Source organism: Microtus pennsylvanicus, chromosome 2 (assembly GCF_037038515.1).
Source record: "Microtus pennsylvanicus isolate mMicPen1 chromosome 2, mMicPen1.hap1, whole genome shotgun sequence".
Classification (NCBI taxonomy): domain Eukaryota; kingdom Metazoa; phylum Chordata; class Mammalia; order Rodentia; family Cricetidae; genus Microtus; species Microtus pennsylvanicus.
In genome coordinates, this window is record NC_134580.1 from 132,332,092 (window position 1) to 132,355,241 (window position 23,150).

A 23,150-nucleotide genomic window follows, 5' to 3' on the forward strand; every position below is an offset into this window, starting at 1 on the left:
GGATAAAACTAGGAGATTGTCCTGGGAAGCAGGGATAGTGCCCAACAGGGAGATTGATCAGGGCAGCCTTGGGGCTGGTCATGTTCTGGATGATAAATACATGCCTGTGGACTGCAGGCGAGTTATAAAATTGTTTGTATACGTGGAATTGCATCCTTCTCTGTCCTGTGCCTGTTCCAGCACAAAGTTTGTATGTAATAAAAGTAACAGGACCCTGCCCTGGGCATCTTACCTGGAAGTCGGAGCCAAGGTCTTTGGCCATTATGATCTCCTTAGAGGGCCCCTGGGAGCCCAAGTTGGGCAGTGCAGGGAAAGACTCTGGCTGCTCCTTGCCAGAGCTCCCCAAGGCCACATCCACCTTGCGTGTGAAAGTGTTCAGTTCCTGCTGCAGCACGCTCAGCCGCACCAGGATGGCATGGATGAGCTTGGCATCCCTGGGGCCCTCGCTGTTATCAGGCGCCTCATGCAACCGCAAGTCTGCACACTCGTTGTCCAGGCACAGGCGGAGGCCAACCGAGAAGCCATTGGCATCAGCCACGAGGACGTCGATGGCCTTGCTGACCAGGGCGGCCTGCTCCCTCAGCCCAGGCAGCGCCTCAGCCTCGCGGGCCCTGCAGAGCCGGGCAGTGTGGGGCTCCAGCGCCTCGCCCAGAGGGGCAGGCACGCACTGTGCAGAGTCCCCGGCCTCAGCGTCTGTCTCCAGCATGGGGCGTGTGCTCTGGCAGGAGGCCAGGTCACAGCGCTGCAGGTTGGAGAGGAGAACGCGGTTCTCATACTGCAGCTTCTTAACCTTGCCGCTGAGCTCGCCGATCTGCAGTTTGGCAGCTGCTAGCTCCTCCTGCGAGGGCTCGCTAAGCACCGAGCAGCTGTCCTCTGACAGCGTCACGTCCAGCTCATGCTCAGACCGGTATTTGGCCAGCTCGTTCAGCAGCAACTTGTTCTGGTCCTCCAGCTCCGCCGAGGAGCGCCTCAGCAGTTCTGCCTCCTCTTCCACGAACTGCAGGTGGCGCCGCAACTCGGCCAGGCTCTCCCCGCACTCACCACCACCGAGAGCAGAGAAAGCCAGCCGGGCCTCGGGGCCACCACCGCCCCCATGGTCCTTCATGTCATCCATCTCGGCCCGAAGGCCCCGGTTCTCCACCTCCAGCTCCACGATGCGCCTGCTCAGGAGGTTGGCCTCCTCCTCCACCAGCTTCAGGTGCACCTTCAGCTCTGTCTCACGGGAGTGAGGAGCATCAGCCAGCTCCTCCGCGGACAGGGCTGCGTCCAGGTCCCCATAGAGGGAGCGGTATTTGAGCAGCTCCTCTTTCATGCTGTCGTTCTCCTTGGCCAGCTTGGTGAGCTTCTTGCACATGAGGGCCGACTCCTCCTTTGCGAAATGCAGCTGGCATTTCAGATCTGCGCTGTCCTCCTGCGGCCAAATGGACACGGAGACAGACAGCATTAAGGAAGGTTATTGTCAGCTCGGATCCAGCCACAGCATTCTGGGGTGCACTGACTACGTCTGAGAACACAGGGCTGAATCGAGGCCTAGAGGCCACAGGAGGGGGAGGGTGGCAAAGACATAACATTGATATTGAGAGGCCAGGGCACACTGCCTACAATCTCAGAGACTTGGAGCTGGTGACATTATGACTGACTATGTACATTCCTGATAGAACTGTCCCATCTGTAAAAGGGACAGAAACCGTTCCTCTCCCACACGATGAGTGTTAAATGGGAAAATGTACAAAAAGTGCCTGACACCCTGGCTGTTAACAGGATTCTGTGTCTGGCCTGTGAAAAACATGGTGCTTTTTATCTAATTCTTACAACAAACCCACAGAACAGGAACCGATGAGGAAACAGATGAGAAAGTTGACGTGATTTGTCTCAGTCGGACAGCAATCAAGCTGCAGAGTCCAAGTTCAAGGTCTCTGGCCCTGAATTTTGGGTTTAGTTGTCCTTATGCTGGGTAAGCAATCTGCAGGTCCAGGAGTATCTAAGTATGGGTTCAGAGTGGGCTTGGGGGAAGGAAAATGCCGAGAAGTCAAGAAACACGCAGGGGAAGAAAATGCATGGGGAGACGGGGTGGGGGTGTGTGTATGTTAGGGACTTCTGGGGACTACCCAGGACACTCAAAGTTGGTCTGGGCTTCCAAACTACAGGCAGGGTGCGTGAGGGATGCTGAGGAAATACCTGTGCAGTGGGCTTCTTATCTGTCTTCCCCAGAGATCGGGTTCCTCTTTTCTTCAAGGAATGCTAAGAGGAAAGAAGAAGCCAAACTGAAAGATCACGCAGATGACGCACATCCAAAGAGGTGTCCCCAAACGGCCACACTGAGGGCCCCAACCCAGCCTGTATGTGTTAGCCAGAGCCCAAGGCTGAGCCAGGGATCACTGTGTGAGCTGCACAGGGCAGACAGACTGGAGGAAGTAACTAAATACCCTGCCTGGGGCTCCTTCCCACGACACCCTCTCCAGCCGCTATCATTCCTGTCATCCCGTTGGCTGGAAATTGGAATTTGTGCTCTTGTAGTCTTTGTTGTTATGGTTTTGGGCTTTTTTTCACCCCAGAATATAATATAATTACATCATTTTCTCCCTTCCTTCCCTCTTACCTCCGCTCATTCAAATTCATGGCCTCTCCCTTTAAGTGTGGCTACACATGTGTGTGTTCCTAAATACATAAACACAGCCTCTCGCTGCAGATGTCACTGGTGTGTGTGTTTTCATGGCTGACACTTGGTTGTCTTTCGTTGGCTCATCGGAGATTTCTTGAGTACACTCGAGGTGCAGAGAAGATGACACTGAACTAGACAAATGAGCTACCCAGAGGATGCCGTTTCCTCCTGCTTCAGGACCAAAAGACCTCCAAGCTGAGGGCTGTTCTTGGTGGTGCTCACTGGCTAAGGGGAGCACCTGAGGTGCTCTCCCTGGGTGGAACCCACATCTAAAGACTAGCCCAGGTCCACGTGCCCCAACCCCAAAGGGCCACTAACTAGCTCGACTTGATGCCATCTCTGTGATTCAGTTTCTATTTCTGCCTCACTCCCTGTCACAGCCAAAGGGGCTCTTCCCTAAAACTCTGCATGCAAATCTCCGTCTCACAGGAAGTGACATTTCGAAGGACCTTGAACACAGAGTGAATACTAATGAACAAAATGTGGGTACAAAACTAGAAACAGCACAGGAGTCTCAAAAATGGTCGCGAGAGACTAATGAGCAAAGATCCACACACCCAGAAGCGCTGCAGATAGGGGAATTGATACTTTTGATCACACAGGCTAACACTACACAGATTAAAAACGAAACAAAAGAGAACAAACCATCTTGGTCCCAACACAGTTCAGTGGTAGAAAATTGGCTTAATGTGTCCCAAGCCCTGGGTTTCGTCTCCAGAAACACACACTCACACACACACACTCACACATACACACACACTCACACACACACACACACACACACTCACACACACACACACACTCACACACACTCACACACACACACTCACACACACACACTCACACACACACTCACACACACACACATACACACACACTCACACACACTCACACACACACACTCACACACACACACACACTCACACACACACTCACACACACACACACACTCACACATACACACACACTCACACACACACTCACACACACACACTCACACACACACTCACACACACACACACTCACACATACACACACACACAACACTCACACACACACACACTCACACACACACACACTCACACATACACACACACTCACACACACACACACACACAGTTAAAAGATAAACGATGAACTGGTGAGATCTTCAATAGGAAGACGGGTTCGGAATACAAGAACACGGGCACTCAGACCCAGGGGGCAGGCCTGGAATTCCAGCTACTCAGGAGCTTGAGGCAGGGAAATCATAAATTCAAGTCCTTCTGTGCAACAGATTAGGACCTTGCCTAAAAAAAAAATAAAAACAAAAAACAAAAAAACCCAAAAGACTGGGGGTACTATTCAATGGGAGAGAGCTTGTCCACTGTGCATGGGGTTCTAGGTTCCATCCCCAGTCAGGGAGGAAGAAAGTTTACAGAAGAAAGGCAAATTGATCTTAACTCTGGAAAGATGCTTGGCCCCACTCAGGGCGGAGACGCCCAAAGGAAAGCTACCCTGAGGTACCACTTCTCAATGATCAGACTGGCAAAAGGCCAAACCATCTAACAATACATCCTATTGGTGAGGCTCGAACGAAACAAGAAGGCTCATTTATTGCTGGCAGGAGTGCAAAACGGCACAAGCCCCATGGTGGGGAATTTGAGGAAATGCTATAGTAATCAGTGCTGAAGTTTCTTGTTGTTTAAAGAAGTCATTCAATTAAACGCGCGATTCCATTGAACATTTCCTCCCGAGAGAGGGATGATTCATGCCACCAGCCTTTGAAACCACACTTGGGTCACTTTCAACTTTCTGAGTTGAGCTGCCCACTCGGATTTCTGAAAATGCTTCCCAGTGGCTTTAGATATATGTTCACTCCCAACCTTCATCCCATTCCCCATTACTGCAGGCATGAAAGACAGACTTATTTTTATTTATTTTTATATTATGTGTATGGGTGCCTTGCCTGCATGTTTGCATGTGCATCACATGTGTGAAGTGCCTGAAGAAGCCAGTGGTGCTGGGACTCGAACCAGGGTCCTCTGGAAGAGCAGCCAGGGCTCTTAACCATGGAGCTATTCTCTAATCCATCGAGGCCTGCTTTACTGAAACTGAGAAAGGGGCAGGAACTCGACCAGAGTTCTGTAGCAAAACTAAAGCCAACCTACAACCAGTTATTGACCTAGCTCCTCATTGCATTCTAAAGGCTTGGTGGGAGAAAATGCGTCTTTGATGAGGGCTAGAGTGGAGCCAACACAGTGGTTTCCAAGCTGCATGCAGGGAAGAATTACCTGGGGGATTTAGGAAAACACCAAGGAAAGCCACCACTTCAGAGTCAGGAATAACTGGCCTGGGGTAGGCTTCCCCCATCAAAGTTTAAAGTCGCTTCCCAGTAAGCAAGTTGGCCTATAGTGTGTGTGTGTGTGTGTGTGTGTGTGTGTGTGTGTGTGTGTGTGTGTGTGTGTGTAAGCATGCATGTAGAGACTAGAGGACAACCTCAGTGTGCACGTGTGTGCATGCACAAATGCATGCGTGTTTGCATGCAGGTGGAGACTAGAGAACAACCTCAGTTGTTCAGAAGCTCCCCATCACTTCATCCTGTTTGTTTGAGATAGGATGGTCATTTGCCTGGAACTCACCAATTATGCCAGCCTGGCTGCTAGGAGGTCATAGGGTTCCTTCCTGAGTCTGGTGTTTTTACATCTTCTCAGCCCACTCTAACTCACTCTAACTCTAAACTCATTTAGAGAACCTTGAGAACATCAATGAGGCAGGAAGATGGAGACAGGGTTTGGATGCCACCAGCCTGCCAAGAGCAAAGAGTCCCAGAGCTTTCAAAAGAAGGCTTTGGGCATGCTGGTCACAGAACAAGCCCTTTCATGAGAGGTGGTGTGCCAGGACAAGCAGCCTGGAAGGGAAAGCTCAGAGGGAGACTCCTATGGAGTGATGAGGAGGTGCTCTATGTCAGACTCCCCGCCTGAAAGATGGGTCTGCCATCACGGACTGAGTGGAAACTCCTTCACCTCCCTAGAAACCCATGAGGTGGGTGACCACAGCACCACCAAGTTCCCCTGATCACAGCAAGGAAGTGAAGAGAGCTGGACCTCTAAGGGCTCTCAGTTATCACATACATACCCGTGAGATGATGTAAAAAGACTGAGCATGACCAAGGGGTTGCGATAGGAGGCTAACAAATAACCACCTAAACAGTCTGTGGAGGAATGGACGTAACCTACAAATGACCGAATATGCCCTCCAGATGAGGACTCAAGTAACAAACCATGGCGTGTTTATGAAACTTAGTCATGAAAGGAACGGGGTCCTGATGCTCAGGGCTGCTGGGTGCCTGGAAGAAGCCAGCAAGGCCATCCTGACACAGCAGGCACTGTCGCTGGAGTTTCCTCTGAGATTCAAACATTTCATATTGCAGGAAGCTCCTTAAGCAAGAATGTAAACAACTCCAAACAGGTTCAGAAGTCCCTGAAACTGACCGGGCTCACTAGGCCCCTCTTCGCCAGAGTAGGCAATAAAAGCTGAGAGCTTCACACAAAGTGAAGCCGAATTCCGAAGACGACTCTCAGCGGAGAAAAGCTGCAAAGAGTCTAAGACCAGATCAGCTGCCTGGAAGAATCAGAAACCAGCCGAGCTGCCTGGAAGAGCGTTAGACCAGAGTCACTTGGGAAGGACACACTCTAACCTGCTGAGCTGCCTGCAGGCTGTGCAGTGGGCTCCAGGTTTCCCAGCGTTTGTGAGCTGTCACCTGTGCCGGGGTGGGCCTTAGTGATGCAGCTGCCTGTGAGTCATTTCTGCTTCTGTGAGTTGCCCTTCACCCATACTCCTGTAAATAACCCCAATAAAACCTGTTGGCTCACAAAGTTGGGCTTTGGTGGTACCTGTCCTTTGGTCTGTCGTGGGATCCCGTCTGGGGTGTCTAGACCTGTGTGTGTCCTCCCAGGAACAGTTTTGTCACTTAACAGGCATGGAGCATCAGGTTCCATTTCCACAAAATGTCCAGGCCAGGCAAATCCCAAATATATGGAAAATATACAGTTGAAGAGCTGGCGTCGGAGGGACTGGGGAGTGACGGCTAAGAGGTGTGCTCTTAATAAGGTTGGCTTGTTTTTGTTAGGGTGTGACAAAAACGTCCTGGATTTAGAGAGCAGGGATGGATACACAATTGTGCAACCCACTACCTGCAATTTAAAAGGGCAAACTCGGGCTAGGGATGTAGCCTAAAGGTAGAGCATTTGGCTGGCGTGGGTTCAAGTCCCAGCACTGCAAATAAAAAAGAGGAGGGCAGAGTCATAGTGTGTTAATTACATCTCAATAAAATGTTACTGAATTACCAAAACCGAATACCTGGGCATAATGGTACACAGCTACAAATGCAGGAAGAATGCCACAAGTGAAAAACCAGCCTGTCAGCATAGCAAGTTCCAGGCCACCCTGGTGCACATAGTGAGTTCTGGGTGAGCCTGGACTGCATAGCAAGCCCTATCACAAAACAAAACAGAAACACCCACATAACGTATAAAAGTATAGATGGTGGTGGCGCACACCTTTAATCTCAGCACTCGGGGGACAGAAGTAGGCAGATCTCTGGGTTTAAGGTCAGTCTGGTCTATAGAGTCAGGGCTATCCAGAGAAACTCTGTCTCCACAAACCAAAACAAACAAAACATCTCCCCCCACCAAAAAAAACAACCAGAAAGGCACAGATGTCGAGTAGATAAAGCCAAGGCTCCCTCCCCTGCTGCCCCCATCCTCCTCCCCTCCCTGAGGGACCTTTGCCAACTGGCGTCCTCTGAAGCGCTTTCTAGACCTTTGGCTCTGTCTTTAAGACTGAAATAGATGGTTCTCTTTGGGACTTTCTTCCTGTCCTATGCTTATCTGCTTCTGTGATTTTTATAATAAGCACTTCAGACTGAAGGGAACCCGAAAGCATCCAGCATTTTAGAAAGCTATGTCCATGCAACATGATCCTGTACATTACAAAAACCACATGTGCAACCTAAGCCCATCTTTATTTATTTTTTAAAGCCATAGAAAGGTGCGCTGTCAAACACAGAAAGGCCCAAAGAAACACAAAGCAAACGGTTAATCCCAGGTTAGGCAGATGAGAAGGGAGTGGTTGGGAACGGCTTTCATCATTTTGTATATTTTCATACTAGTTCTGGCATCTTGAATAGATGGCACAGTCACATGGTGACATTCAAAGAGCACAAAGAACAGAGGGAAGCAATGAGTCCCCAGTTTCCTGCCCCAGGGGCAGGCAGTGCAGCTAGAGCTTGCAGAACCCTTCCTCAGAGTTATGCCAAGCATGCCTTTATGTGCTTTTGCAATGGGATTTTTGCCTCGTTGAGTTTATATTACATATTTTCAATTTAAAGAAGTATGCACACGTATACATAAAGAATGTGTCTGTACACTACAGAAAATCCTACTGGACTTGTTCACCTCCCAAGTAGGAATCTCCGAACCTCGAAAGGATTCGATCCTCCCGGTAGCTTAGTATATGTATTCTTTAACTTTCTGTGAATCTGCGGGGGAAGGGAAACGCCTACAGTTTTTCACTCCCAGAAGCCATGGTGCTCCTTGCCAGCAGGCAGGCCAAGGGGCTGGAACCTCACAGAATGGAGGCAGGCAGAGGGTATGAAGTGTCCCCTGGGGCAGTGAGCTACAGTGGTTCCAGTCTCTCTGTCTTGGACTAAACCCTCTCCCACCACATGGAAGCCGTGTAGACTCCTGCACTGCTCTGAGCTCAGGGGGGAAACCAAGGCAGGTTCAGCAAGCACAAGAACCGCCCTCCCATCTGTTGAGTGGCAGCTGGTCAGGCAGCTAGGGGACTGCCTTGCCCCTCCAGGGAGCCAAGGTCTGGCAGAGCCCCTTTTTCACAGGCCCCAGAGGTGGGGCCAGTACTGTTCCAAAGGCAGTGTTCGGGCTCCGGGCCTCTTAGGGTGGGCCAGGACACCAGAGAGAATGCAGCCACACGTCCAGCAGGACCCAGCCCAAAGGCTCACTCCTTACTCCTCAGAAGACCATTATGAGTGGTGGAGGGGGGGAGAAGGGGACGGGAGGGGGGAGCAGGTTGTTGATCTGAGCATCCCTGATCAATCCTTCCCAGCAAGAAGTCAGCAATCCTGAGTTCTGTCTTCCCCGGGCCAGGAGAGAGCTGCCTAAACATCTCTCAGGGACCTCGGCCCCCAACACGTCCTGTGTTTCCTTGCTGCCAACTCACCAAATGTGGAGTGGAGTCCATGAACATCTCACTGAAATCAGACTGCCTGATGCCCAAAACTGGCCATAAGGGGGCCCTGGTTTGGGGTGCATCTCTAGAGTGAGGTGCACTCCTTGCAGCATGGCCAAAGCATTAGGCAGACAAGTCATATAGTTTTTGGAGAGACCACCACGTAAGTTGAGAAAAAAAATTTTAATTTTATCTTGTGTGTATGTGTGGATAATATATGGGTGTGGTGTGTGTACACGCCCCGTACACACACGGAAGCCACAATTCAGCTGTCCAACCCCGTCTCTCTTCCACTAAACCTGGAGAGTCCTCCTGTTCCCTGCTCCCCAGTGCTGGGGATGCAGGTCTGCTTAGAATCATGCCCTACTCTTTATGTGGATTGTGGAGACTTGAACTCAGGACACCATGCTTACTCAGCAAGCTCTCTTAGCCTCCGAGCCACCCCAAAGCCAGGAAAAATCAGTTTAGACTAGTGTCTCAAACCAAATATCAACAGTTTTCTGTGGAGCTGCTCCTTCCACGCGCAGCTGCCAGCTCTATGGGGAGAGCCCTGTGTGAGGCAGCAAAGGCTTCTCCAGGCCGGCAGCCAGTGGCTGGTTGAGATGGTAACGATAAGAGTACAGGCTGTATTTAGCAAGCGTCATTTGGGGCTGAGCACTTCCCAGCCTGCCTCTCTTAATTCTCAAGAACACCCTAAGCTGTGAGCACCGAGTTTCCCCTCCTGTAAGCAGATCAAGTGAGCGTGAGTACTGCCGCGCCATCTGCTCAAGGTCACAGCCACTCAAGGAAACAGCAAAGCCGAGATTCACACCCAGGCCTGCGTGGCTCCACGTCTGGGTTTGCCTTGCAGCTCACAGACCGGGGCCAGAACACACTGCATCGCAGCAGAACCAGGGCCCCACCGACCCCAAATGATCGGCAGTGCTCTCCCCACCCAACAAGAAGGAAATGCAGGTGAGAAATCACCATCCAAGTGATCCCCTACTTGTCTTCAGCCTCACCCAGACAGCGATTCTGCTCTGTGTGCATGCATACCCAAGAGAAACGCACACAGCACCACAAAAACGTGACCACGGATGCCCTTTGCAGCACTTTTTATGACAGCAGGAAGTGGAAGCCACCCAAATATCTATTAAATAAGGCACTCAACCCACACAATGGATTATTACCCAGCCATGAAAAGAAATGAGGTCCTTCAACATGAATGCCTAAGCCCAGAAAGCCTTCTGCTAAGTAATAGAAGCCCATCACCAAAGATCACACATTGCTCGATTTCATTTGAATGCAATCTCCTGAATGGATAAATCAATAGAGACGGAAAACAGGCCAGCAGTTGCCAGGAGCTAGAGGGGGAAGGGGTGGAGGGTGACTGCCAACAGGTGTGGGCCTACTTACGGGAGCAACGGGAGTCTTCTGGAATTAATGACGGTGATGGCGGTACAATGTCAATCCACGAAACTAAACTGCAAAATGGTGTATTCTGTGGTCACTGAGTTAAATGTAATTTTAAAATGTCCAAGGAGGAGGAGTACCTACAAAGCAGGGACAGGGGAGGGTTAAACCGCAGGAAGACGCATGGGCAAGGCTGGGAGCTGTGCCTGGCACAGGGTAAGCACTCAGACATAGCAGCCATGCTAGGACAGATCACGCTCACACTGGCTTTCTGCTGGAACACAAGGGGGATGATAGTGGAGGAAGGGGCAGCTGCTATTCCATTCTTAAGCAGCAGCCCAGCTGAGCCACGGTGGCACTGCAGATCGCAGGGCCTGCCACCTCCCTTCTGTCTCGCCAAGAGCTGTCTCCAAGAGCTGTCTCCATAGCAACAGCAGCAGCTCAGGGCAGGGGCTCCCATTCCCTGTCGGGTGACAACATCGCCTCAGCAACCTGTCAGGATGGCAAAGGCAGGTCCCGAGGATGGGACTGTAGCTCTGGCAGAAGAATTGCTGAGGGACCCTCGTCTCCATAGTAACCATGTCAGGAAGTAGAGGGAGGAGGAGAGGGCAAACAGCAAATAAACAGGATCTGGAGCCAGCACCACACATCAGGAGGAGAGATCAGATGTCAGGCATCTATCTCTTTCCCAGGAAAGAGAACCGGTTTTTTTCAGCGCCTACTCTGTGTCAGGGTCAATTCTGGGCTCTTTACATTAAAAACCTAAATTTACATTTAAAATTCCACAAGTAGGGCTGTGGGGCACCGGCTGCAGCCTTGATGCCCCGAGTTTGTCCTGAGATTGTCCTGAGACTCCCATGTCCTGGGATTCATGGGGTAAAGAAAAGAACCAACGTGTCCTCCACATGCCTGCTGTGGAGGACAGACACAGATACACAGGGGAACACACACACACACACACACTAAAGTTGTGAGGTTTATTTTATTTTTTTGTTTGTTTTTCTTGGTTTTTTTTTTGGTGTGGGGGGGGACAGGGTTTCTCTGTGTAGCCCTAGCTGTTCTGGAACTCTCTGTGGACCATGCTGACGTCAGACTCACAGATCAGCTTGCCTCTGCCCCAAGTGCTGGGATTAAAGGCTTGTACCATCACTACTCAGCTGAAATAAAGTTTTGAAATGTATTTAAAAAAAAACTAATCTCACAAGTAATACCAAGTACGCTTTGATTTGTTCTTAAAGACAGGGTCTTCCTATGTTATCCAGGCTAGCCTTAGACTCCTAGACCTAAGCCATCGCCCCCTCAGGCATCCCTGGAATAGGGCTATAGAAGAGCCCATCATGTCTAGCTGAAGCATGAGGCACTGTCTCATGTATCCCATCACTGTGTAGCCAAGGATGACCCTGAGCTTCTAATCCTGTCTCCATCCCCTGAGTGCTGGAGTTACAGATGTGTGTGACCACGCTCATTTTATTTGGAACTGTACATTGAATCCAGGATGGCATTTATCCTAGGAGAGCACTTTACCAACAGAGCTGTATTCCCAGTCCATTTTTATCTTATTCTTTTGTTTGTGAGACAGTCTTAAATCGTAGCCCAGGCTGGCCTCAAATTCACATTAGCTCTCTTGGCTCTGCCTCCCAACTACTAGGACTATACATCTGATTATTCAGCCCCTGAAGAGATGGCTTATTCAGGGCTATCTATTCAGGGCCTGAAGAGATGGCTCAGCAGTTATGAACACTTGATACTCTTACAGAAGACTAGCTCAATTCCCAGCTCCCACACTGAGCTGCACACAACCGCCTAGTTCCAGGGATTCCAATGCCATCTTTTGGCCTCTGAAGGTACCTGGACACACGTGTGCACAGACATACAAGCAGGCACACACACAGACACACACCAAGTCTAACTCTGGGCTGGTGGTATATCTCAAGAGTCCACCCTACCCTGGTATGTATGAGATCTCAAAATAGCTTGTGGAATTTTTCAATATGCGGTTCTGTAACTCTTTTTTTGGTTGCAGTGGGTCTCAAATCCTGGGTTTCATGAATGTTCAGCAAGTGTTCTACTACTGGGCAATGTTCCCAGCCTTTTATTGGCTTCTTATTTCAAGACAAGGTCTCACTATAGCACCTAGGCTGGTCTTAAACTTTCCCTGCAGTGTAGGCAGGCCTAGAACATGCCACTCTCCCCTTCAACCTGCCACATAGCTGGGATAACGGGTCTGGACTCCAGGCCTAGCTTCCTAATTTCCTTTCTTAGTTTACAACATACCTTGGGGACTTTCTCATATAAATACATACTTTTCTACTTTTGAAACATGTGGTAAAGGTTATATCATATAAATTTATTATCTTAAACATTTTTTATTATGGTAAAATATATTTAACATAAAGTTACCATTTTTGTCTTTTAGTCTTTTATTTTTGTTTTTCTGGTGCCAGGGTTTGAACCCAGGCACCCTTTTTGAGACAGGGTCTCATGTAGCCCAGGGTAGCTCACACTCACTGTGGAGCTGAAAACGACCTGAACTCTCTCACACTCTTCCTGCTTTTGCCTCCCAGGCGCTGGGACAGCAAGGTAGTGACACCACCTCCTATGTAAATCTACTCATTGTGTGTGACCACAAGCACAGTCTGTCTCCACCCCCTTCCATGGCTCCAAACTGAACCTCTGCCCCCCACTAACAGTAAGCCCGATTCCCTCCTCTCCTGCCCAGCACCTCTACTCCCTGGCTAGTAATCCGATTACTCTAGGATTCTCAGATACATGGACTTTATAACATTTACCTTTCATGTCCGGCTTCTTTCACATGGCACGGTGTTTTCAAGGCCCAACCATGCTGCAGTGCGTATCAGCACTTCAGTCCTCCAGGGTCAACAACTGTCCCCTATGCATGTATACCCATCGCTCAACACTTGAGCTGCCTCTGTCGCTGGGCTACTGTGAACAATGCTGCTATGAGCACGGAGGGACGAACATCTCTGTCCCTGCTCTCTGGGATATCCTGAGAACTGGAACGGCTGGGTGATGCAGTAACTCTGTCCTTAAGGTTCTGCAGAATGGTTACATGATCTTAATCTTTCCAATGTCTTCAGAGTATTCCATGGTCACTCAAAAGGTGTTTGTTTCCTCTTCTTTCCGGTTCTAGGGATTGGTCCCTGTGTCTCCGTGTACCAGGCACCTACTCTACCACTGAGCTGCGTTCCTGACTCTTCTGGTTACACAAACTTCTCAGTGATCCCAAACAGCCTTGTAAACTGGTACTATTTGCATTCTGACATCATAGAGCAGCGTTTCTCAACATGCGGGTCACAACCCCTTTGGGTTTGAATGACCCTCTCACAGACCATCAGAAAACACAGATATTTACATTATGACTCATAACAGTAGCAAAATTGCAGATATGAAGTAGCAATGAAAATAATTTATGGTTGGGGTCACTACACGAGGAACTGTATCAAAGGGTCGCAGCATAGGGAAGGCTGACACCTGGAGAGGGGAACTGCCTTCAGTAGCATCTCTGTGGAGGGAAGTCTGGGGCAATCTAAACAAGGCACTGCAGGGATTTGAGTTTGTGGGCTTTTCTGTCTAGAATTCTGCAGCTTTCGTGTGTGTGTGTGTGTGTCTGCACTTGCACGTACATGCATGCAGCAGAGGGACTCAGTTTCCCTATCTGTGCGGGAGGAATAGGCTGTGCTCTGAGGGTACTCTGTAACATCCCTAATTTTCACCATCAGAGATGGGAGCAACGAGATTGTGTGCAGAAGGCACCCGGTGCTGTAGGCAGCCCACCATGGGCAGTTAACTACACGAAGGGAGGAAACCTCACACTCAACCCCGCAGCACATTGCATGCCACGGCAGCCCTTAGGGCAGGTCCTTCCCTCTCCACTTGTGGGGCACTGGCACATGGCACCAACTTGCCCACTGTGAAGGACGGCCAAAGGACTACTCTGCCCTCGGGACTGTGATGTCTTGGCTCTGGACTACTGGCATGCTGGCCCTCTTAGGAAGCAGGTGGGTGCCCCGGAAATGTACAGCCTGGGATGCCTAACGAGCAGCCAACCAGCTGAGGGCCAGCTGTGCCTCTGAGGCCAGAGGCCGCCTAGCATTTGGACCACACACCTCCTTCCCCACCCTGCTGCCAGAATCAGGAGGTAGCTAGGCTAAAACACCACCTGGGCGGGCGGTTTTCCACTGGCATTCTGCAAAGCCCCCAGCAGCCTGCATGACCTTGAGAACCCACCCCCTCCCCCAGAAGGAAGCTGTTTGCTCAGCCGTGAAATACAGCTTTGCTTCGCAAAGATTTCCGAGATAGTGTGAGCTTAACTTGCAGCTAGAGGAGGGTACAGCAGAAGGAAAGGCTGACAGCAACCAGGGTGGGGGGCACTGGGTCTGGAAGTCACATTCAGAGACCAGTGGGAGACCCAGGCTAAGCATCCTTCTCAAACTAAGTGGTAACAGCACATGAGTCCCTAAAGCATGTCCACGCAAGCTAGTCAGTGACCAGGGACAATTGCCCAACCTTCTAGATGAGGAAACTGAGGCAAAGAAGGCCAGACCCATGCTGGGCATTGATGAGTACACCCTCAATTAATCCCAGAAAGAGTAATTAATCTCAGTAAGTGTATCTCCCTCACCACTTTATTGTGAAATCCAGTGTGGAATATAGACGAGGTGCTCACAAAATACACGGATAACCAACACTGCCAGGGAGGTCCAGAGGACGCATCTCAGTCCACAAGCAACCAGGAGGGGATGCTCAGCCCACCTGGGCCAGCTGGGCCGCAGTCCTCACCTCTCTGGGACGATCCAGCTCCGTTTGCAGCACCTGCTTGGCCAGCTCCGTCTCGATGAGCCTCTGCCGAAGCCCCTCGTTCTCCTCCTCCAGCCTCATCCGCTTCTTCTCCACCACCTCCAGCTCCTTATGAAGCCGCATGGAGATGTCCTTAGAGACCTGAGTCAGGGTGGGAGAGAAAGGGGGCATGTTCAGGCTGGGGGAGGACACACCTCGAGTCCCAAAGACCATCCACCTCATCACCCTCATTCAGCAGAGATGGAAACCGAGGCCAAGAGCCATGAGTATAGGGATTAACAGACCCCAAACCCAAACCCAGGCACCTCAGCTCCCAGTATGTTGCCCCCAAAAGCTGGGATGATCTTGGTCTGTTCTTACAGGTGTCTTTATATTCAACTGGGGGAGCCTGTGGGGGGAGAGAGTTGCTTTGGAAGCCCAGCACAAAATGAGCGCCTTGTAATCCTCAGCAAGTCATTTCCTGGCCCCGTGCCTCAGCATTCTCAGGGTGTATAAATTGGGTACAGCAGTAATGAGGCAGTCTCAGGGCCGCCATGAGGGTCAGCGTTCTCAGGGTGTATAAATTGGGTACAGCAGTAATGGGGCAGTCTCAGGGCCGACATGAGGGTCAGCGTTCTCAGGGTGTATAAATCGGGTACAACAGTAATGGGGCAGTCTCAGGGCCAACATGAGGGTCACATCAGCTACTGCTCACAAAGCCTTCACCCAGCGCCTGCCACAGTGAGTGTCTGCTGACCAGTGGCTGCTGCTCCCAGGAATTGATGTCCAGAGACAGACATGACTTGCTGGAGGTCACAGTGACCCTGAGGCCTGTTCTGGGATATAGAACATGCTAGAATGACAAAGGCTGGGCAAGTGTCCAAGTCATCCCTTGGATGCAGCTAGCAGAGTGGCAATCTCTAATTCCGGGCCTAGGCCCAACAGGAAAATCACCCCTGACTCTGGAGGATCCCCTTGGCCCCTGCTGCTGGGTGTGGTAGGGTAGGGAGGTTGAGGTGGGGTGAAGCGAGCCCTCTTGAGCAGGTAAAATATAAATAGATGCTATCCCCAGCTAGGCTGGGCCCTGCTGACACCTAGATACCCTCAGAAGTGACTTTTCCAGGGTCACACACAGCGAGCATGGCTGAGCTGGATTGGTATTCCTTGTGGTTTGGAGGGGCTAGCACAGCCAGGGTCCCCCGGGAGTCTGAAGGTTTTGCCAGCAAAGCCTGTGCAGCATAGACAGCCGGGCACCCAGGCTTGCCAATGTCGGAAATGACCATGAGCCTCCTCCCTCTGGAAGAGAAGAGGCCCTCCCTGGCTCTGCCCACTGCCTGGGCTCAAGCCCAACTCAGCCCAGACCCCGTTGGCAGTGTGCAGGGAAGGCCAGGAAAAACAACAGTGAGAGGAAACTGGGCATGGTTCTCCTCCCTCCTCTGCCCACTGCCCCCTCCAGCCTGAAGATCTCTGAGGACGCCAGACGGAGACACACAAGCCTCCCCTGTAGCCACGCTGGGCCACAAAGCTTTCCTCACCCATAACGTAGGATAGGCAATCCTTTAATATCAGAAAAAGATTTTTCAGAGAAGAAAACTAGATTGAAGCGCAGTGCCAGCATTCATGGCCATGTGGTCAGCAGTAATGGGTGGACACACTGTTCGTGAGGGTTGCTGGAGCGGGTAAACGCACTGGGGGGGCCTGGGTGGTGGCTGGAGTTCAGAGGGTGATAAAAAAATACAAGGCTTCTCATTTACTATTATTTTTAAATAATTCATTCTATTTAATGTATTACAAAGTTGCATTTATTTCATAATTTCATGACCTAGTTTTGATTGTGTAAAATACTTAACCACCAGAGCTGCTCAAAGGCCACAAATTCAAGGAACCATCTATACAAGGATTTTCACTTTAGGCTGTGCTGGGAACGAACCTTGGACTTCTGTGCACACTAGGTGAGCATTTTCCCACTCAGCCACATCTCCAGCCAGACAAGGAAGTTTTTCCTCCCAGTCTAGCCTTGAGCTTGCTACTAGCCAGGGACGGCCTTGAACTTCTGATCTTCCAACCTCTGCCTCCCAAGTGCTGGGCTAAGAGGAGTCGTCCATCTTGCTAAGTCTTTGCATTGCTGAAGGCCAATGCCAGGGCTTCGTGCCTGCCAGGCAAGCCCCCTCTGTCTGCTGAGCTACACCTCCAGCCCAGCCACAAAAGCATTTTTAATGTTTTACCGATTACTGCTTCGCCTCTTTGCATTGATTTTATCCACCCTGGCCCAGGCTTACAGCTATAGTCCCCAATGTGGGGCTATTAGGTCACTCAGGAAGCGCTCTCCTCACCAACATTCCATTCATTCATTCATTCATTCATTCATTCATTGCCTTGGCACTGGGGTGGAAGTGGTGGACCACGGAGATCAAGGCCATGCCTATCCGGATTCATTCACCTGTGTCCCAATAACAGCTCAGAGCCCAGTAATCAGTAAATGCCTGATAAGTGCTTGTTGGGGGAACAAACAAATCAGGGTCCAGCGCATGATGAAGGAGTGGCTGGGTGAATATATGTGGGGAGCTGTCCCTGCCCCTGCCCCACTGTCCAAAGAGAGCTACTAGGGCCAAAGGTCCTCTCCCAAACATGGTTCCATTGGGGGTAGAAGGTGTCCACCTGAGAAGCCCACTAGATCCTCTTCCTTCTCCATGGATTTCCTGTCCCCATGTTCACCCCACCCCAGGGCCACAAGTTAAGGAAGTGCAAGTGTGCGATTGCATGTACGTGCAAGTGCACACACACACACACACACACACACACACACACGAAAGCTGCAGAATTCTAGACAGAAAAGCCCACAAACTCAAATCCCTGCAGTGCCTTGCAATCTCTGGGTACCACAGCCACCAGACTGGGCAGCAGGAACTGGGGTCTGGCCCTGCCTTCGCCTCCCAGATTTCCAGCCTCCCAGGGCCCTGGGCTCTCACAGGGCATTTATAGAAGCAATTAGCTCCTCCTCAGGCTTTCACCATAAGCTTTTCTCACCCTCAGGACACATTCTATTCCCACTTTGTGGTTCAGAAAGGAAAGGTCAGTTGCCCAAGGTCACATGACTGAGAAGGTACCAGGCAGAGTCAACTCTAAAGCTGATACTGTGGGGGTAAACTTGAAGGCATACAACTATGAACAAGAGCAAGTTTCAACACGGCTTACTACGTCAGAAGGGCCTAAAGAGCCCCATGTGCCTGTCTCACTGAGCCCCACAATTACACCCAAAGGAGGGGGCCGAGAGACCAAGAGAGGAGAGGCAGCTGCAGCATCCGGACTCACAGCAAATGCCTAAAGCACAAACAAATGTGCTCAGCCATGAGGTCACTGTTTACAGCGCCGGCCTTGGTCCCTACCAAAGGCCATCAGCAGCTCAGCAGCGGAAGGCTCCCAGCTCCTGGACACATCAGCTCTGGGCTCTGAACCTTGGATTGCAGTAATCTTCAGGGAGAAAAATGGAAACTGTAAGCAGCATCTCAGGCCTAATTCCCTCAAGAACCGCATGACGGGAATGTCACCTCATTTTACAGAGGGAGACTGAGGCTCCAAGGAGAAAACAATGCAGGTCACCCAGGACACAGAGCCAAGGCCAAAGCATCCTCATCTATGGATGGGCTACACACAGTACCGATGTGTTCTGGGACCTTCTACAAGAAAAGCAGTGGGATCCTAGCACCCCCCCTCAAGCTCAGCGGTCTGGGACCACACGCGTAACACAGTACCCTCTTTAGTAATTTCATTTTATCTTCATAGAAATCTCTATAGCGAACTAAACTTATCTCCACATTCCACAGGGAAAACAGGATCAGAGCTGTGAAGCAGCTTACCCAAGGCCACACAGCCACAAAGTGGCAGCTCGGGGCTCTATCCATTGGCCCTCTGGTCCTCTACCATGTGCTGAGGTTGGAGGAGATCTTAACTGTGTGGACCAGCAAAAAGTCAAAGAGCCTGGGGGGTTGCTATGGGGTGGCTGTGGGAGATCTTCCTAATAACACATTGCCCAATAAAACCACTGGTGCTCAAAAGGCCTGCAGGGCACAGGGCCGAGGAGCCTGCCCAGCAAGGGAGGAATCCCTAGGCGTACACCCCTCTAACCCCTCTCCACCTGGTTCCCTTAGCCTGCCTGGGGGAAGTCAGCATTCTCAGGACCTCCGTAATTGCCTCTAACATTCCTAGCACGCTGGGGCGAAGGGTGGCGGCAAGGCTGTGGCCAGCTCAGGCAGAGCCAGAGTGTGAGCTCAGCGCTGCAGCTGCGAGAGAAGGGGGGGGTGTGCAGGAGAGGCACGGAGATGCTGATTGGCTGATTCAAATCCCAACAGAAGGGGCCCTTCCCCTCCTCCTGGAGGGCTGAGCCCCACCCCGACCCCAGCCCCGCCCACCAGCCTGTACACACACACACACACACACACACACACACACACACACCCCGCCCACACACACTCCCTCCTCTTCCAGTATGCTTGTCTAGAGTCCTCCCAGAAATCCTCAAGGACCAGTGAGCCCATAGGCGGATTTCCACGAACATCTCCACTCTCCTTCCCTCCCTGCTCTGTCTCCTACCAATGAGGGAACTGGAGGGTGTTTTTGTTTTGTTTAAAAACAAACAAACAGGATATGGCTGTGCAGTCAAGAAACCAGGCTCCTCGCTGGTACACAGGCTTGCTGGGAGCCACAGCCTTCCTAAATCAACACTGGTTCTGGAATGAACAGCAATCTTTATGAGTGACTTGCAGGGCTGGATTCTCAGTGCCTTCCAGCAGCAGGCCTGTGTGGATGGCTCTGCACCTGTCTGACCTCGGGGCCCTTGGGAGTCTTCCCTAGAACATCCCAGGCCCTCTCCTCTTTTGGGCCTCAATGCAGAGGTCACCCACAGGACTCCTGGACTCCTCCCTGTTCTGTACCAGCCCCAGCTCCCGTGGCCCCCTGCTCACACTGGGCTGAGTTGGAAGAGCAGAGGCTGGCTCAGGCGGAGATGTCTCTCCTGTCTGAGTGGAGCCATCCCGCTTCCTCCTGAGGCAGAGGAGCAGCAGGGTCCAGCAGTAAGGTCTGGGAGGTTAGCTGGGTCTGACTTCCGCCACCCACACAGGAGAGCCCCTGACCCTGAGCCCCAGAATCCTCACCCAGAAATCAGATGCATTAATACTGGCTGATCACAGTCAGTGTCTCTGGTGTCTTAACCACAGTTTCGATATCCTAGGTTCAATGTTCTTACATCCATTTTGCAGATAAGGAAACTGAAACATCACTTGTTCAAAATTACAAAACGCAGGCTTACAGGAGCCCAGCCCTGATCAACAGCATCCAGCCACAGTCCTTTGATCTCAGTAGCCTAAGGAGCCTGTGGAAGGGAGCAGGGACTGTGCAGGAGCCACTCAGAGGCCAAAGCCAGGTACAGGCAAGAGCCTTCTACTTCCTGCTGGGGGGGTGGGAGGGTAGGAGGCAGGGGGAGTTTTGGTCATATCATCTTGGGACATCCCATTTGGAGGACCTGTTGATCCACCAGGGTCCCAACTTTGCAGATGGGAAAACTGACAGCAGAGAGGCAGGGTAACTTGCCCAAGGCAAGTAGTAAGCCACAGGGCTAACCTGGATCCCCAGTGGGGCCTATGACTCAACCATCCAACATGAGCACCTATAAAAGTTCGTGGAGACCCCCAGACTGACCTTGACGTCCTGCTCCAGACCACGGATGAGCTCACCATCCACCTGGCCTGTCTGGGCAGCACGGAGGCTGCGGCGCTCAGCTTTACGCAGTCGGTACTGCAGGATGCGACAGGTCTTGCTGGCTTGGTCCAGCTGCTGCCGCAGCTCCTGTAGCTGGTACACATCTTCCTCCATGTAGACATCCCGCATTTCCAGCATCTCAGCCCGCAGCTCTTCGATCTCATCCTGCAGGATGAAGGAATGGTCAGATCTCCAGATGCCATGACAACGCTGGTGATACCTGGCAAGCAGACTTGGTGGCCTGGTGTGGTAGTCACAGCTGAGCTCCCAGGATTGGAAATACATGCCTTCTGTGGCAAAAGGGGCGCTGCAGATGTGACTAAGGTAAGAGTCTCCAGACAGAAGCATTATCCTGGACTCTCCGGGCCCTGAGAGAGAGGCTGCTGGGAGTGTGAGGAGGAAGTAGGGGGAAGGCAGACAGGCTCTGCAGGTGGAGAAAGGGCCACTACCCAAGAAATGCAGGCAGCTTCCGCAAGGATGAACCGAGGGGATTCTGCCCTACAGCACTCAGTCGACCTGAAGCCCTGGAAGATAATCTACAGCTATACCACTCCTGAGATTTGGATCTTAACCGTCCCTGCAAAGTCACCTGCTATCAGCTGTCTTCCTTGGCACACACATTTAATCCCAACATTTGAGAGGAGGCAGAGGTAGAGGCACAGAGGCAGTATCTCTGTTCCTTCCAGGCCAGCCTGGTCTTTACAGGAGGTTGCAGGCCAGCCAAGGCTACACAGTGAGACTCTGTAGCAAAACAAAACAACATTGTTTACTTTTGTTTAAAAGATAGGGCAAAGAGTCAATGGGGGATATGGAGTTGGGAAGATCATGTGTTCAAAGCCAGTCTCAGTATATGAGACTGCCTAAAACAAAACAGCAAAAAACAAGCAAACAGGGCTGGGGGAAAAGAGGGGTCAGTCACACAGGGCCTGGAAGGCCTGGCTTGAGTTTTCAGTGGGAGGTACTATAGGTGACCTCACTCAGGAAGGCCAGCTACTGTCCCTCTGTCACCAGTTCCCATCAGCACTTCCCTCAGCTCATCCGAAATTCTGTGTGACTGTTGGTCTCCCAGTGAGCACAGTCGACCCACCTATCTGGCCCCCACATCTAGCACCAGCTTGGCCTCCTGCAGACTTTCAACAAGTGTTAACTGAACGAACAAAGGCAAGCCTCGCTAATGAAGAAAGACAAGAGGGAGGGACTTCCTGTTGTGAAAGACAGCAAATGACCACCAGACACTACATAGAGGGGCAAGCAGACACCTCCCAGAAGAAACACATAATTATGCCTCATAACAAATGTGGAAACTGAGTCACAAGCATGAAAAATATCTGTTAAACTAGATTGCACACTGATAAGGGAAACTGAGTCACGAGGGATGCGCCCTTGACAAAGGCACTCCCCAGGATAAGCACTCGCGGTGGGTACTGAGGGAAGCAGGGAGGGAACCAGAAACAGAAAGGCCACTCTGGAGAGGGGACTAGATCGTCCCTAAAGAAGATGGGAATAGGGGCTGGAGAGATGGCTCAGTGGTTAAGAGCACTGACTGTTCTTCCAGAGGGCCTGAGTTCAATTCCCAGCAACCACATGGTGGCTCACAGCCATCTATAATGAGACCTGGCACCCCCTTCTGGAAATGTGGGCACACATGGAAGGAATGCTGTACACATAATAAATAAATCTTTAAAAAAAAAGAAGATGGGAATAAAGTGGAGTCACCTCCCCACACCCTTTGCTCACCCCAAGGGTCTCCATAGTTTCGGAAAAGGAACCATCGGGGCCTCTCCTCACACCTGCCTGCCAGCAGGACAAGCACGGCGCTGGGTTGGACTGCAATAGGTCCAGACCGTGGCCTGGCTGCCGTGGTTCCCTGTGGGATGTGGTGTAGCAGAACAAGCACGGCCGTGGGTCCGGACTTCAATAGGTCCAGACCGTGGCTCTCTGTGGGGAAATGGGTGTGGCCTGCTAGATTGATGACAGGTAAGAAGCTACGCTATCCAGGCCACACCCCACCCCAGCCTTCCCCACATCCTTCTGCCTGGCTTCTGGATCCATTTCTCAGAAGCTGGGAAAGGAGAACAGAAGTGACAAACTGGCGGCTCCAGCCCCCACATGCCGTCTCCCTCCACTGACAGCTAATCCGTGAATCACTAGCTGCCACGCCAGTAGTGTCTGTCCTAGGGGTGTGTCCATCAGCACTCCAAAGTGGTGAGCCTGCCGTTGGCCGCAGTGGACACCCCACCCCCAAGTACAGAGTCACCACCCCACACCACACCAAATGGGCAGACTGGAAGTGGAAGGGAGGAAGTGAGGCATTCGG

The 23,150-nt window shown here is 51.3% G+C and overlaps 1 protein-coding gene across 2 annotated transcripts in view; it reads right to left on the reverse strand.

Moving 5' to 3' along the window:
• Positions 1-23,150, reverse strand: part of Mtcl2 (microtubule crosslinking factor 2) — a 67,039-nt gene that overhangs the window by 29,835 nt on the left and 14,054 nt on the right. For both annotated transcript variants that reach the window (XM_075962807.1, XM_075962806.1), the window contains exons 2-5: positions 20,774-20,998; positions 15,083-15,241; positions 2,179-2,241; positions 233-1,411 (exon numbers count right to left, since the gene is read on the reverse strand). In XM_075962807.1, coding sequence (XP_075818922.1) covers positions 233-1,411; positions 2,179-2,241; positions 15,083-15,241; positions 20,774-20,998 — 1,626 coding nt within the window. The remainder of the gene's footprint in view (positions 1-232; positions 1,412-2,178; positions 2,242-15,082; positions 15,242-20,773; positions 20,999-23,150) is intronic.